The sequence below is a fragment of the Cherax quadricarinatus genome, chromosome 80 (assembly GCF_038502225.1).
Source record: "Cherax quadricarinatus isolate ZL_2023a chromosome 80, ASM3850222v1, whole genome shotgun sequence".
In the NCBI taxonomy this organism is placed as follows: Eukaryota; Metazoa; Arthropoda; class Malacostraca; order Decapoda; family Parastacidae; genus Cherax; species Cherax quadricarinatus.
This window is the reverse complement of record NC_091371.1, coordinates 9,765,351-9,782,436: the sequence shown is the minus strand read 5'-3', so window position 1 is coordinate 9,782,436 and position 17,086 is coordinate 9,765,351. Positions and strand designations below refer to the sequence as shown.

The 17,086-nt window shown below is 44.6% G+C and overlaps 1 protein-coding gene across 3 annotated transcripts in view; it reads right to left on the bottom strand.

Moving 5' to 3' along the window:
- The window catches only part of LOC128702320 (AT-rich interactive domain-containing protein 3B-like), a 221,708-nt gene that overhangs the window by 133,832 nt on the left and 70,790 nt on the right, over positions 1-17,086 (bottom strand). For 2 of the 3 annotated variants that reach the window (XM_053796512.2, XM_053796513.2), the window contains exon 4: positions 129-176. The exons of the other annotated variant lie outside the window; for it this stretch is intronic. In XM_053796512.2, the coding sequence (XP_053652487.1) occupies positions 129-176 (48 nt within the window). The remainder of the gene's footprint in view (positions 1-128; positions 177-17,086) is intronic. 3 annotated transcript variants of the gene reach the window in all.

The following is a 17,086-nucleotide window of genomic DNA, read 5'->3' as shown; positions in this document are numbered from 1 at the left end:
CATGACCGTAAGTGTCCATGGGGTATTTGTGGGTACGGTTGTGTGTGTCCACAGGCATGAGTCTGGGGCGTGACATATAAAGACTACGGAATAAGACTACAACAAATCTCTCAACCTCTCCTTCCTACCTTGCGTTTGTCTTCTTCAAATGACGAGTGCTTCGCTGGTTCCCGTACCTGAGGGGGAGAGACACATCGTTAAGTACCTTCCAGAGACAGACAGAGACATGCAGACAGTCAGTACAGACACAACTATGTGAGGGGCAAGAGGTAACTATACCACAGACAAGGACGAGGATGAACGCGGAACGGAACACTGACTCGTGGACAGACTCGCCCAGGGAATGAACTGGGGTTCAGTCAGTAAGTGAGGCGAAACTAATGGACAAGTCGCCCGATACCTCATGACCATATTCACCTAGCAGTAAACATATATATATACCTTGGAGTTAGGTGGTTTTGTAGGTCGCATCCTGGGGTAGATGATCTGAAAGACGACAGTAACCAAGATAAAGAATTAGACATATGTGCAACATCCGGGTATCTTTATTGTAGATATTTCGCCATCCATTGACTATCTATACAAATTCAAGCACATAATGGGAAGACAGAATTATATGCAAAAGATGAGATAATCAGTCCCTCAGCCTTTTGTATATAATTCTGCTGTCTAACGTCTACAATAAAGATACCCAGATGTTGCACATGTGTATAATTCTCCATCCTGACGGTGGTGTATACCATATGTGTACGACAGGAACCATCCAGGGAGGTACTACCGTACTGTCAAATTAGTGTACATAGAAAACCTGTTAATTTTTTCGCACTCTAGTAGGATTGTTGAACTTTTCTGTCATAAACACGTAAGATGACAGGCAAATTTTACACACAATTATTTATATTCGGTATACATACCTTTGATGAGTTTTGAGTCTTTCTACTCCCGGAGCACTGTATCATCTTTTGCAGACGATACTAGGATCTGCATGAGAGTGTCATCCATTGAGGACACGGCAAAGCTCCAAGAAGATATAAACCAAGTTTTCCAATGGGCAACAGAGAACAATATGATGTTCAATGAAGACAAATTCCAAGTACTCCGTTATGAAAAACTGGAGGAAATAATAACTAGAACTGAGTATACTACTAACTCTAATCACACAATAGAGAGGAAAAGTAATGTGAAGGACCTGGGTGTGGTAATGTTCGAAAACCTCACCTTCAATGACCACAACAATGCCACTATCACGTCTGCTAGGAAACTGATAGGATGGATAATGAGAACATTCAAGACAAGAGATGCTAAGCCAATGATGATCCTTTTTAAATCACTTATTCTTTCTAGGCTGGAATACTGCTGTACATTAACATCCCCATCAAGGCAGGTGAAATTGCAGAGCTAGAGAATGTACAGAGAACCTTTACTGCACGTATAAGTTCCATCAAACACCTTAACTACTGGGAGCGCCTGTAAGCACTTGACTTGTACTCACTAGAGCGCAGGCGAGAGAGAGATATCGTAATCTACACCTGGAAGATTCTGGAGGGACTGGTCCCTAATATGCACACAGAAATCACTCCATACGAAAGCAAAAGACTTGGCAGGCGATGCAACATACCCCCAGTGAAAAGTAGGGGCGTCACTGGTACACTAAGAGAAAACACAGTAAGTGTCCGGGGCCCAAGACTGTTCAACAGCCTCCCACCAGCAATAAGGGGCATTACCGGTAGACCCCTGGTTGTCTTCAAGAGGGAGCTGGACAGATACCTAAAGACGGTGCCGGATCAGCCGGGCTGTGGTTCGTACGTTGGATTACGTGCGGCCAGCAGTAACAGCCTCGTTGATCAGGCCCTGATCCACCGGGAGGCCTGGTCGTGGACCGGGCCGCGGGGACGTTGATCCCCGGAATGCCCTCCAGGTAGCCCGGCCATGGGCCAGACTCGTCTGGTGCTAGCCAGGTCAATCAGGGCGTTGCTGCGGGAGGCCCGCCGACTCATATATCCATCACAGCCTGGTTGATCTGGCCCCTGGTGAAGATACTTGTCCAGTTTTCTCTCGAGGACATCTACACTTGTTCCAGCAGTGTTTCTGATATCTTCTGGTTTTCTACCTCTACTTCCCTATATTCTTCTGAATAGTTCTTAACGCTGTAATATTTCCTTTCCAACCTAAGAGACCTGGTCTGAGACCCGGCCCTGGTCTGAGACCCGGCCCTGGTCTGAGACCCGGCCCTGGTCTGAGACCCGGCCGTGGGGAAGGTAATCCCCAGAATCACTAACATATAACAAATTATTTGGTGTCTTTGGGGGTTTTCCTGAGCCTTACAATCCGGAGTTAATAATTCCACAATTTTCGACTCTGTAGAATTAAGAGTTGTTTAATCTAGCGCTAGTTTGGAAATGTTAATGTTGGCTTCACGAGGAGCTATAACACGTGTAACTGGAGTATACCTGGAGGTTGTTCCGGGGGTCAGCGCCCCCGTGGTCCGGTCCATGACCAGTCCGGTGAGTGTTAACTCAATCCTCATACAGTTAGGTGTAGCGCATCTGGTAATGACATCCTCTTCATTTACTCATTATACAACGTATACTACACACAGATCATTAATAATACTACTACTAATAATAATAATAATATAATATGATAATGGTATGCAATACCGACAAATTGATAAGTAACACACATGTGCAACAGTTAGATATATTTATTCTGAAACGTTTCGCCTATACACTAGGCTTCTTCAGTCGAGTACAGAGGAGCTAGCAGAAGCAGTAGAGATGTAATGACGATGTAATCAGTCCATCACCCTTGAAGACGTAGTAATAATAATGATAATAATCAGAGGTACTCAAGAGTATTATTGTTCTAGAAACTATTTTGAGAGAGAGAGAGAGAGAGAGAGAGAGAGAGAGAGACAGTAGGGGTTGCAAGATTCTGTACGAGGCACAAGTACGCTCACACCTTGAGTATGCTCCACTTTCTTGGTTTGCCTGCCCCCCGCCCTCATCTGCGACTGCTTGACAGAGTAGAGAACAGAGCAAGACGTCTCATCTCTCGCCTGGACCCATCCTGGATAGATCCGTCATTTCAGCAGAGCCTTCAACATAGGAGGGATGTGGGTGGCCTTACTGTTATGTACAAGGCCAATATTGTCAAAGTACCACACTTGGATCCACTTCGAGGACAGCGTGAAGCAAGCTTCTATACCACAAGACGGGCAGAAAGCAGCAACTTCACTCTGGCTGTACCCTTCTCCAGAACATCATTTCATCTGAGATCATTTATCCCTAGGATGACTCGAGTATGGAACACATTCGTACAGCATAATGATGTCAAAGAGATAGTCAGTTGATCAAATGAAAATGCTGGCCCACAGATGGCTCCAACTTTATCCTGTTCCCTACTTGTATGTCTCATGACAATATAAATGCTTTCAAATGAGCTGATGTAGGTAACAGCTCTTAGCTTGTTATTAAAGTTAGGAATCCTTAACCTGTAAATAGCTTGTCAATAAAGCTAGGGATCCTTAACCTAACCTTGTCAAACCTTGTGTAAAGAGAGAGAGAGAGAGAGAGAGAGAGAGAGAGAGAGAGAGAGAGAGAGAGAGAGAGAGAGAATGTGGAACCTCCCACCAAAACCCTACGGAGATGTGAGAACTCGTTTCAGTGCCTCGTCCCGTGGTAATCCTGAATTAACCTGACCTTGACTTCGTGACCCTAAGAGCCCTTTAATCACATACATGGGGACGTCAGGACCCCGGGTATGAAGGTGCTGACACTATCAGCTGGTGAGTTGTAGCTGCTGTCACAGAGACAGACAGGCAGACGTGAATGCCTGCATCGTGGCACTGGTAATAAACTGGAAGGAATCGTATGCATTATAAATTCCACCAGTACTGAAGATAAATTGAATAATAGTCAAGAGAGCGTTGGTATAGTATTTCTGACTTGAATGAAACGTTTCACCAGCCAGTGGCTTCTTCAGTCCAATACAAAAAAGAATGTTGGTGGAAGAGAAGTTTGGGGTAATCAGTCCCTCACCCTGGAGTCGATATGTTCAATCCATCAATCTTCAATATTCGGGACTGATGTACTGAACACATCGACTCCAGGCTGTTGGACCGATTACCTCAAATTCCTCTTCTTCCACCGTTCTTCTTTGTACTGGACTGATGAAGCCACTGGCTGGCGCAACGTTTCCTCAGTAAAGATTCCTTAATGTTACACAAGTGTCTTATTCTTCAACTTGTCGGATTTCTAAACTATTTATCATATCTAATTTGTTGGAAAGAGAGAGAGAGAGAGAGAGAGAGAGAGAGAGAGAGAGAGAGAGAGAGAACATATGGATACATAAAAGGCCCAAAAACTAAACCCCAAAAAGAGTTTAACAGAGGTTCACCTGGATTTATATATAAAATGGTCTTTCTTGTTGCAGGCAAAATTAGGATATTTACTTAATATGTCTTGTATCATAATTTCATTATTCAGTGTCTTAATATATCGCATAGGCTATTATACTCTCTCTCTCATATATATATATATATATATATATATATATATATATATATATATATATATATATATATATATATATATATATATATATATATATATATATATATATTTTCAGAAGGGTACATACCCTGGCGCTGTATATCAGGGGAGGCGTTGCCTCCTGGCAGACACGACTACAGTATAGTAGCGAATATGGCAGCCAAGAAGCGGGAGGCCGAGAGGAAAAGGGGGGGGGATAAAGTGAGATAGGAAGCAGAGAGAGAGGATGACAGGCAGGCAGAGACGAGGATAAGGAAGTAGGACAAAGATGAAGAAAGGGAGACAAAGATGGAGGTTGGGAGGGAGGGAGAGTGTGGACGAGTTTTATGATGAACGAGCAGTGTGGTTAACGAGCAGCAGGGTGCGTGCTGACCGTCTCTTCATTATGGCTGGCCGCCCTACCATCATCTCCAATAATTTATGGCTAATTAAGCCCCGGCCCTCATGTCTGCCTGTGACGTCATAATCTGATAGTGGGTGGGTCGGAGGTGGTCAGTAGTGCAGGCAGCGGCCCGGGCACTCTTGTGTGGGTATTGATCTCCTATCCTCCCCTCCCTTTCTGGCTGCCTCTCATAACCCCACACCTCCATTTACCCCCTTCTCTCTCTCTCTCTCTCTCTCTCTCTCTCTCTCTCTCTCTCTCTCTCTCTCTCTCTCTCTCTCTCTCTCTCTCTCTCTCGCAGACTATTTCTCCTATGTGCACTACTACTCTCACAAGGAACATTCTCCTGCTCTCATAACCACAGTAAGATAAGGAGCAGAGGGCGTTCTTCGCCCCATCCCCTCACTGGTAGAAAGGTAATCTGGTCGTCCACCAGCCACCTAGAAACTAGAGTGCTACCCTCCTCCTGCGATGGTGCAGAGGACCCATAGGAAGGGGTCTCCTTGAAGTCGGCCGCATACTTTAACAGATATGCACAAAATGAAGTCTAAGAATCACAGTACCATGACTGAAACCCTTCCCATTCCCAATGGAAGCTAGACGACATTTCGGTTCCTCGTGAACCATTATCAAGCACTGGCATTACAATGATCCTGAAAAATAATCAAATCTTCCAATAGAAGATTTGATTATTTGACATTAAGGACACATAAGTGTCCTTAATGTCAAACGTAAAGATTCAGTCGATGAATGTCCGCGTTGTTGTTTTTTACGTCGTGTCACCACAATATTAGGAACATTCCCATTCCTAATGGTCAACTATCTCCGCTGGTCATCGGCCCAGACAGGTCTCCCCTTCTAATCAGAGCTAATAACTGAACACATCTCTACCTCTCATCTCTGAGGGGAACGGGAACGGGGAAGGGGAGGAACGAGGGGACACGTGTATGTACCATTTGCAGAAGTAAAAGTGACGTAATGATAGACTGATCGGGTGACCGAGATGACCCATCAGTGCCACGACTGAATCAACCTTGTCCCATCGTCCGGCGGCCATGGCATGACACCACACCACCGCCGCTAGAGACTTGATAAGGGTCACTAAGGAAGTTATCAGGGCCGGTTGGGCAGTTTTCAGGGCCAGTTATCATGGGAAACAGGGCCAATTATCAGGGGTCTCTACGGCATTTACCAAGTTATCACTCTCTACGGCACTTAACAGGGGCAGGAGGACAGTTATGAGTGTTATACGAGAGTTATTAGGGCTTGTTTGTCAGTTATCAAGGTCAGCGAGGTAGTTATCCTAGTAAGGTTCACAGCAGCAAGAAGGGCAGACAGCGTGCGTGTCTTCACTAACATCAACACAGCAGGGTACACAGCGGCGCCTCTACCCTCGTTAAACAACAGCGGGATGCCGACAAATTAACTTCTCACCACTATATCAGGCGCTATCAAACTCTTCACCACCTTCCTGCATCTTCACTTTACCTCTGCTTACCACTTGTAAAAGGGAAAAATAATGCAAAAAAGTGTGTGTGTGTGTGTGTGTGTGTGTGTGTGTGTGTGTGTGTGTGTGTGTGTGTGTGTGTGTGTGTGTGTGTGTGTGAGAGAGAGAGAGAGAGAGAGAGAGAGAGAGAGAGAGTGAGAGAGAGTGTGTGTGTGTGTGTGTGTGTGTGTATGCGCACTCGCCTATTTGTGATTGCGTGGGTCGAGTCTTAGCTACTGGTCCTGCCTCTTCGCTAGTCGCTACTAGGTTCGCTCTCTCCCTGCTCCAAGAGCCTTATCATACCTCTTCTTAAAGCTATGTATGGATCCTGCCTTCACTATTTTACTCTCCAGATTGTTCCATTTCCTGATATCTCTAAGGCTCTGTGTGTGTGTGTGCGTGTGCACGCGCGTGCGCACATTCACATGTTCACTCAGTTTTCATTGGGGCCGATACTTAAAAAGCAGAAATACAGTATGGTCACTGATAGATAACTCAGTAACCGCAAAGAATGCAAGACTTTCAAAACCCTTCTTCCATAAGTTAAGGGAATTACCAACCGGCCATCTGTCTTCTAAAGGAAACATGACGAGTTCCTGAGAGCAGTCCCTGATTAACCAGGCTGTGGTGCTTACGTTGACCTGACTAGCTAGACTGCATCACTTAACAGAACGCTGGGCCCATAAAGACACGTTGGACGAGCCCTGTCAGGCAAAAACAAAATAACTAAGAAGGCGAAGCGTATCCCCAAAAATACCGGAGGGAAAATTAAATCTGAAATATTCTCTTGCGGGGCCTAGTTGTCAATACGGTGGGGGATCTCAGGGGGTTCGGGAATGACTTTTGTAAATCCGGAAGTAGCGAACCAACTGTGTCGTTAAGACGAGGACGCGGGCGACCCATGCTATCTCTGCATCACGACACCCACACAGACTCAACTACACACATCATGGGAAAGGACACCTATTATGAATGGAAAAACAACCACAATGGAGAGGAAAACACACTGGATACCAGGTTATACTGTCATTACATCATTACACACCAACTAAATCGAATCAGAGATTTCCATTGTGAGTAGTCATGGACCGGGACGCGGGGGCGTTGACCCCCGGAACATCCTCCATGTATAGCCCTGTTATTCATGGCACAGTACAGTACTCGCCACAGTTCTTTCTCCTACTCATACCTCATATAAACAAAGACGTAATTTATATCACTAATGGCAGCCATTACAGGACATAGCTAATATCTAAGCCGACGTAAACGAAGTCTTTCACTGGGCCACAGAAAATAGAATGTTCATTTAGAGTAAGCTTACTATTGTCATGGAGAATATTATAAAATAAAAAAAATTGAGATTCAGGAATAAGAGTGTTGCAATATTATATTTTCAAGAATCGACTACAGTGGAACCTCAAAAATCGAACTGATCCCAACTCAACCAATTATGTAAGTGTATTTTTGTAAGTGCTTTTATAAGTGTATTTTTGAGGGTCTGAAATGGACTAATCTAATTTACATTATTCCTGATGGGAATAAATTCGTTCGGTAGCGACACTTGAACAGCCTTCTGGTTCGAAGAAAGTTCTATATTTGAGGTTCCATTGTATAGTGTTACCATCACAGCTGTAATGAGAGCATTAGTCTATGTAAGAAAAATCTTCAAAGCAAAAGATTCCATGCCAGTGATGATAACTTTGAAAGCACTTGTACTTTCCAGACTGGAATATTGTTTTGTACAAACAGTCGCTTTTTAAGTCAAGTGAAACTAAACATCTGGAGAATGTACAGTAAATTTTCACCTCCTGCAGTTATTCTACCACAAATTATTGAGTGACTAAAATCCTTGAATGCAGGTGAGCAAGATGATAATATGCACCTGGAAAATACTGGAAGAATTGGTTCTCAAAATTACATATTCATATTACTCCTTATGAGAGTGAAAGGCATGGGTACAATAAGTACATTAAGAGGGTAACTGAATAAGAATGAAGTATCGGAGCCTCTTGGCATCCTTTCTCTAGGTATAAGAGAAATAAACACATGCCTAGTTGTCTTTAAGAGGGAAAATTGACGGGGAGAAGTGGTCTGAGATCGAGCTGCAGAGGTCATCACTGGAAGTGTTCAGGAAGAATCTGAAATAAGCAAGGGAATTATAAAAAAAAAATAAGAGTGAGATTCATCGTTATCTGTCAGAGGAAACCTGATTTGGTAGCATTAGTGGTGGGGTAAATGGGTGTGGATCCCTTGAGGTGATGGGAAGGAGGACCTATTAAGAGGATGAAGGGGAGGAGGTAGTGGAGGACGCCAGGGGACAACACTAGCCTTGGGAGATGGGGGGGGGGGCTTTGTGATGACCACAGGACATGCCATCTCTCGATTGAACCCAAACACACGCACATCCCTCCTCCTAGTCCTCCCTTTCCTCTTCCTCTCTTCAAGACCTTTCTGATTCTTCAACCAGCAACAGAAGCCTGACAGATATTTGCGGACTCTTTCACCATAAGGACCTTATACTCCCTTCACCATCCCCAGAATCACCACCACCACCACTACCACCTTTCAGTCTTGTTTTACTCGTGGCGGCGAGTGTTACCAGCAGAATCTCCTAATGAGGAACTTCAGAGGTGTTTCATGAATAAAATCTCTCTGACACGGGGTTGCTAAGACCCCTTGTTGTATCACAGAGACTCGCACAAAGATACCACAAGGATCCTGGTGGTAATATCTCAACACTGAAGCCCTAGGGACCTTACTGACCGACACCACTTCCAGGTCGTGCTAGGTCATGACAGGTAGTGTCAGCAGAAGTATTTCCCCATAACATCCAGGTTGCGGGTCTTTGATTTAAAAAATAATCTTGCATATTTTCGAAGGTGTTGATAGCGATCGTGGACTTTTTACTTGGGAACGAGGTTAAAGAAAAATCAAAAGTAGTGTTGTGTCTTGAACATTTAATTGCTCAAATAATAACTAGTAAACTATTAAACATATTTAATTTTAATAACTGTAACTTCTTGCTTGGGATCTAGTTACTTGACTAGAGACGTTCCAGCCTGACATGACATTACCAGATAAACAAATGCAGATGTTAAGTGCACTTAAGTTATGATAGTTGTGGATAAAGGGGCTTTTCACTCCATCTCTATTATAGAACGAAAAATGTTCTTGATGTCACACCACAGGTGTGACAGCACGAGTCCTGGTATTCTTGTGAGCCGAGACAGAAAGTGGGGTCGTACAGTGGGTTATACTATGGTGGTACGTGGACATGTTCTACTTATGCATACGAATTTCCCAGTCATTTACCCTTTGAGTGTTGCAGCTTAAAATAAATTAATTTATGACTTAATTTTTGCTTAAACTATTGGTTATATTTATCTTAAAGAGTTGAGACATCTAAATGATGCAGTGGCTGAAAGTTCCAAGGTGTGAGGTCAGTGTAGTTCAACAGCCAGGGACAGGTACAAATAACTGACAGTTTAGGTAATGTTTGTAGTTTATTTCCTTAAAACTTAGTACTATTTTTAATTCCTGGTAAATGTGGAAACTCTCGTAGTAAACCTCTGAAAATGTTTTGTTAGCTCAACCTCACCACCACACCACTCATTATCAGCAACCACTACCACCGCTCAGTGCCGGTGCCAGCCACCACTACCACCATCACAACCACCACCTCCTCCTCTCAGCGCCACCACTACCACCCCTCAGTGCCACTACATCTCAGTGGCACCACCCCACCAACCATCATCCCCCGCACAACCTTCACCAAACTCGCCACCACACAGCGGCAGCATCAATAAGAAATGAATGTGATGGCTGGTTGAATCCTCCAACTCTGCTAGAGGAAGGCGGTGATGACCAACTCTGGCCTCTAATGTCTCACCCACAAACAAACTCACACACAACATGAACCAATTCCAAGTGTGTCCGCCGGCGAGACGGGACGCGCCGGTTATATATAACCTGGTTAATACGTTCAATGTGGATAATTGTTTTTCGGTATTCTTGCCTGTGTACACAATTTTTCTTCACAAATAATGGTAGAGTATTGAAATGGAATCCAAGATGTAGTAAGTGCCACAATTACTTGGAAGAAGCTTTATATATTGTTTTTTTTCAATTACTTGTAGTGTTGGTTACCTGGAGGTTATTCCGGGGATCAACGCCCCCGCCGCCCGGTCCATGACCAGGCCTCCCGATGGTTCAGGGCCTGATCAACTAGGCTGTTACTGCTGGCCGCACGCAGTCCAACGTACGAGCCACAGCCCGGCTGATCCGGCACTGACTTTAGGTATCTGTCCAGCTCTCTCTTGAAGGCAGCCAGGGGTTTATTGGCAATTCCCCTAATGCTTGATGGGAGGCTGTTGAACAGTCTTGGGCCCCGGACACTTATGGTGTTTTCCCTTAGTGTACCAATGGCGCCCCTACTTTTTATTGGGGGCATTTTGCATCGTCTGCCCAGTCTTTTACTTTCGTAGGGAGTGATTTCTGTGTGCAGATTTGGGACCATTCCTTCCAAGATTTTCCAAGTGTAGATTATGATATATCTCTCCCTCCTGCGTTCCAACGAGTACAAGTCAAGTGCTTCCAAGCGTTCCCAGTAGTTAAGGTGCTTGACAGAACTTATACGTGCAGTAAAGGATCTTTGTACACTCTCTAGATCTGCGATTTCACCTGCTTTGAATGGAGATGTTAATGTACAGCAGTATTCCAGCCTAGAGAGAACAAGTGATTTGAAAAGGATCATCATTGCTTGGCATCTCTCGTTTTGAACGTTCTCATTATCCATCCTATCATTTTCTTTGCACTTGTGATCGTGGCACTGTTGTGATCCTTGAAAGTGAGATCCTCAGACATTACTACTCCCAGGTCCCTTACATTATTTTTCCGCTCTATTGTATGGCCGGAGTCTGTAGTATACTCTGTTCTAGTTATTATTATTGGTGGAGGAAATTGAGATGTGAGATTGAGAAAGGTAGCTAATGGGGATATATTCTTCAAGATGACCTTTAACAGGATGTAAATATATTAAGAAAGTAAGTAGACTGCAGACTGAATACAACCTAGGAGAAGAGGGTATTGATAATGTTTAAGGATATACATCGGGGAGTGAGCATCACACCGAGCATATCACCGGAAGCACATGTCAAAAACAACTAACAGACAAGCAAAAGCTAATCCGAAAAATTCTTTCAGGAACCATGGCAAAGAACAATTTTGAATATGATATACAGATACGTTAGACCCTCTTGTACGCAGCGCCAGCATGGAGCCCCCACCTGATCAAGAATATCCAGAGTTTGGCGACGAGACAGTGCGTCGTTCCCTTTCTATTTTATCATTTGTTTTATTAATGGAACGAGTCTGGTTCCTTGATGTTGGTGAGGGGCTCTTGATTTAGGGAATTGGATCTGTCCTCCAGTTCCCCGAATTAAGCCTGAATGCCTTCCACATCCCTCCCCCTAGGCGCTGTATAATCCTCCGGGTTTAGCGTTTCCCCCTTGATTATAATAATAATGGAACGAGTCTGAAGAATATTTATAGTGCCGCTGCGGTCACAACTTTTGATATATTAACTTAAAATTCATATTCATGTTGTTCTTCAAGCAAGTTCCGGTAAAGTCAAAATTTATTTCCCCAGTTTCTTCTTATTGTTGAAAATGAACTGGATAAAGAAAAATTTCACGAGTATTTGTGTTGTTTCTAAGGTCTGGAGTCGTCGCAGATCTGGAACTGGATAAGATGGTGGTCCGAGTTTCATGTGTTTGGCACCGTTGTTTCCCACTAGATCATCGTTGTTTGTGTTTATCAGGTCAAGGTTATTTTTTAGACTGACATGTTAGGGAGAAGTAGTGACCTGTGTCTTAGTTTCTTTGTATGCGACTTTCCTTATTATCTACTTTCTTCATTTTGTTATGCGTCTTAAATTTATATTAAGGATGACTTTTTTCTGTTCATTCTGTCGCATCTACGATGATTCTGTTCATTCTGTCGCATCTAAGATGATTCTGTTCATTCTGTCGCATCTAAGATGATTCTGTTCATTCTGTCGCATCTAAGATGATTCTGTTCATTCTGTCGCATCTAAGATGATTCTGTTCATTCTGTCGCATCTAAGATGATTCTGTTCATTCTGTCGCATCTAAGATAAGTATTTTGTTGATCTGAAGAATTAGTAGACTAGATGGTGACGCTTGGGTTGGTGCTGTAACCTGGGCTAACATTCGTTGCCATCATTCGTAACACTGTTATATCTTTCCTGACACTGATAGTCAGTGCGTTGGATACTAGAAGGATTCAGGTGACGCCTCGAAGCCTTCTCGCTGGAGGCTTCACCCTCATCTCCAAGTGGAACACCAATACTGCTAATGGGTTTTAAATTACTTTCGGCATGTAGTGTGGAAAAACACATTAATAATCTCTCTCTCTCTCTGTCTCTGTCTCTCTCACACACACACACCTCGGTGAGATACGATAAAGCTCATGGAGGAAGGAGAGACTGGACCTAGTAGCGACCAGCGAAGAGGCGGGGCCAGGAGCTGTGACTCAACCCCTGCAACCACAAATAGGCGAGTACACCCACTCAGGCTAACAACTCTGAAAAAAAAGAGAACCAGGAGGACATGATCAGGACATAGAAAATACTCCGAAGATTGGAAAATGGATAGACAGTCTGTGATGCGAGAAAGAGCCGAGGGACACAGATGGCAACTAAAGCGTGGTTTTGATAAGGGCCTGCCTTGTATGGTCCAGTAGGCCTCCTGCAGTGTTCCTCCATTCATATGCTTTTACGAACCATATGGACGTTAGGAACTAGTTTTTGAGCGTTACTGCGGTGAGTAAGCGGAACTCACTAAATTTAAAGGTAGTTTACGCACATACTACATTTAGTGTTAAGAGAAGATATATTTGGACCCTTCAGAACATAAATTAGTAAAATCAGCGATTAAGGGTTTAATATTCGAAGCCAGTAACCATGACTCGACGAATGTAAACAAACAAGGTGAGTACAGTGACGAAACGTTTTCAAATGGAGATGTGTGTCTGATTCCTCATCTTACACGTTGTATGGCACCTTGACATGCAGTAATAATGTTGGTAGAATTACCGACAATATGTAAAGTAAAAGGACACAAGTGCAACTAATGTGACATTTTATTGTGGCAACGTTTCGCTCTCCAGGAGCTTTGTCAAGCCGTTACAAACAGTGTTATGGCATCAGTCTCTGCGAATCTTGAGATGTTCTGTGTATGATAAATGAGATACTTATTTAACATTTAGGTATCTTTATTCTGGAAACGTTTCGTCACACAGTGATATCTTCAGTTCCATGTAGAGAAAGGTGAAGGATGAGGATGAGTTCTTGAGGTAATCAGTCGCTCAGTCTGGAGTCCATGTGTGCAATCCATCAATCTTAAGAACAAAAGAAAGAAGGAACACTGCAGCAGGCCTACTGGCCCATGCGAGGCAGATCCAAGTCTCCTACCGGCTTAAGCCAATGCCCCAACCTAGTCAGCAGGCCTACTGGCCCATGCGAGGCAGGTCCAAGTCTCCTACCGGCTTAAGCCAATGCCCCAACCTAGTCAGGTCTTGACAGAAGTCATCTTCCACCTTTCTCTATATTGGACTGAAGAAACCACTGGTTGGAGAAACGTTTCCAAAATATAGTCAAATGTTGCACAACTTATCGGTTTAGTAAATCGTATATTCACATGTTCTATGTATGCTTGATAAGATGCAAACTTCGCACTGCCGCCTCATACACCAAGATTGGTATAAATTAATGTGTGTGTGTGTGTGTGTGTGTGTGTGTGTGTGTGTGTGTATGAGGTTCCTAAAAATATTTCTCATGTTAGGTAGATTTGCATATGTTGCCGAAATATACCAATAATATGTACTTCTGGTGATATGATTGGTGCAATGCTTACTCCCAGAGCTTTCTCCTCTTACGTCTGCCGCGTCTCTCAACTCAGTGTATGTGTGTATGTATACACACACACACACACACACACACACACACACACACACACACACACACACACACACACACACACACACACACACACACAAACCTAGACAAATAGAGATGCCGAACGACCAGACATTACTAAGAAGCGACATGAAAGAGGTGAGGCAAGATGATTGATGAGATGGAGGGGTGAAGTAGAGGATGAGAGGGGGCGAAAGAGGAGAGAGGGCGAAGGACGAAAGAATGAAAGAGGGGGAAGGAAGGGGAAACAGAGGAGGTAAAGGAGAGAGAGAGAGAGAGTGAGATTGATACCTAAAGGATAGGCTGAGGGGGCTGATGGATAGGCTGAGAGGTGATTTAAGAGAGGAGTAGCGTATCAAGAGACGCGAAGGAGAGTTTAAGCTCAAGTAATGTGAACCAGGGTACGGAGAAGGCAGGGGAATAATAGTAATAATTAATAATGATAAATTCTATAGGATAGGATGAATAATGAGAACATTTAAACAAGAGATACCAAGCCAATGATAATCATTTTTAAATCACCTGTTCTCTCTAGGCTGGAATACTGGAGTTTACCAGGAGTGGGCTTCAGGGGTCAACGCCCCCGCTGCCCGGTCTGAGACCAGGCCTGTTACTGTTGGCCGCACGCAAACTGACGTACAAACCACAGCCCGGCTGGTCAGGTACTGACGTTAGGTGCCTGTCCAGTGCCTTCTTGAAGGCAGCCAGGGGTCTATTGGTAATCCCCTTTATGTATGCTGGGAGGCAGTTGAACAGTCTTGGGCCCCGGACACTTATTGTGTCGTCACTCAGTGTACTCGTGGCACCCCTGCTTTTCATCGGGGGAATGCTGCATCTCCTGCTGAGTCTTTTGCTTTCATAGGGAGTGATTTTCGTGTGCAGGTTTGGTACATTAGCATCTGTACATGCTGTACATTAACATCTACATTCAAGGCGGGAGAAACTACAGATCTAGAGAATGTACAGAGAACCTTAACTGCACATATAAGTTCAAACACCTCAACTACTTGGAACGCCTGGAAACACTTGACTTGTACTCACTGGAGCGCAGGCGAGAGAGATGCATCATAATCTACACCTGAAAAATCCTAGAGGGACTGGTCCCTAATCTGCACACAGAAATCGCTCCCTACGAAAGCAAAAGACTTGGCAACATCCCCCCAATGAAAAGTAAGGGCGACATTAGTATACTAAGAGAAAACACAATAAGTGTCCGAGGCCCAAAACTGTTCAGCAGCCTCCTACCAGCAATAAAGGGAATTACCAATAGGCCCCTGGCTGTCTTCAAGAGGGAGCTGGACAGATACCTTAAGTCAGTGCCAGATCAGCCGGGCTGTGGTTCGTACGTTGGACTACGTGCGGCCAGCAGTAACAGCCTAGTTGATCAGGCATTGATCCACCGGGAGGCTTGGTCATGGACCGGGCTCGGGGGCGTTGATCTCCGGAATACCCTCCAGGTAGGTACATCATACAACTGTTATAGACTAGCTGACATCATTGGCACACTATATAGAAAGCCCCTGGTTAAGCAGAGCATTTCGGACAACTTAGGTTAATGCTGTCCCACAGGATGCGACCCACAACAGTGAACTAACACCCAGGTACTTACTGCTGGGTGAACAGAGGCAGCAGGTGTAAGGAAAGATGCCCAACGTTTCACCCATGCCGGGGATCGATCGCGGACCCTCAGTGTGTGAGACGAAGGAGAAAGTAAAGGGAGAAGAAGTAGGAAGAGGAGGTGGAGGAGTGTGATAGCAGTGGAGGTTGATGGTGGGGAGGCTAATGAGGAAAGGTAGTCAGCAGTAAGGAGGAATGGAATGGGAATGAGGGAAAGGGGTGGGGGAGAAAGGAAGGAAGGAATGGGGTTGGGGGAAGAGGAGGCAACAGATAAGAGTGATGGCGGGAAAGCGGGCAGCTGTAGTGGTTGTGATCACGTTACTGGCTGGTGGTGGTGGTGTTGCTGTTGCTATTGTTGCTGGTGGTGTTTGCGGTGGTGCTGCTGTTGCTGCTGCTGTTACTATTATTGTTGCTGCTGGTATTGTTGCTGCTGCTGCTGTTACTGTTTTTGCTATTGATGTGATCTGTGCGTCTACTGAGTTGGTAGTTGTGGTGGTGTTGCTGTTCCTGTGTTGTTGTTGCTGCTGCTGCTGCTGGAGTTCTATCCTGGTGGTGGCATGCCTGGAGTATACCTGGAGAGGGTTTCGGGGATCAATGCCCCCCGCGGCCTTGTCCGTGGTGGTGGTGATGTTTGTGCTGATGATGGTTGTTACAGTGCTGCTGGTGTTGCTTGTGATGGTGCCATCAACCTACATCCGTCATCTCCTGTCCTCCACTCGTCACTTCTCTGCTGTCATCGCTGCTGGGTGCGAAATTGGGCGGGTAGGTGCGTGGTGGGGCGGGTAGGTGAATAGCAGTTGTTGCTCTTCAACTCTGTATATCCTTGGTTAGGCCTCATTTGGACTATGCTGCTCAGTTCTGGTCACCGTATTTCAGAATGGATATAAATGCTCTGGAAAACGTACAAAGGAGGATGACAAAGATGATTCCATGTATCAGAAATCTTCCCTATGAAGATAGACTGAGGCCCTGAATCTGCACTCTCTCGAAAGGCGTAGAATTAGGGGGGATATGATCGAGGTGTATAAATGGAAAAAGGAATAAAGGGGATG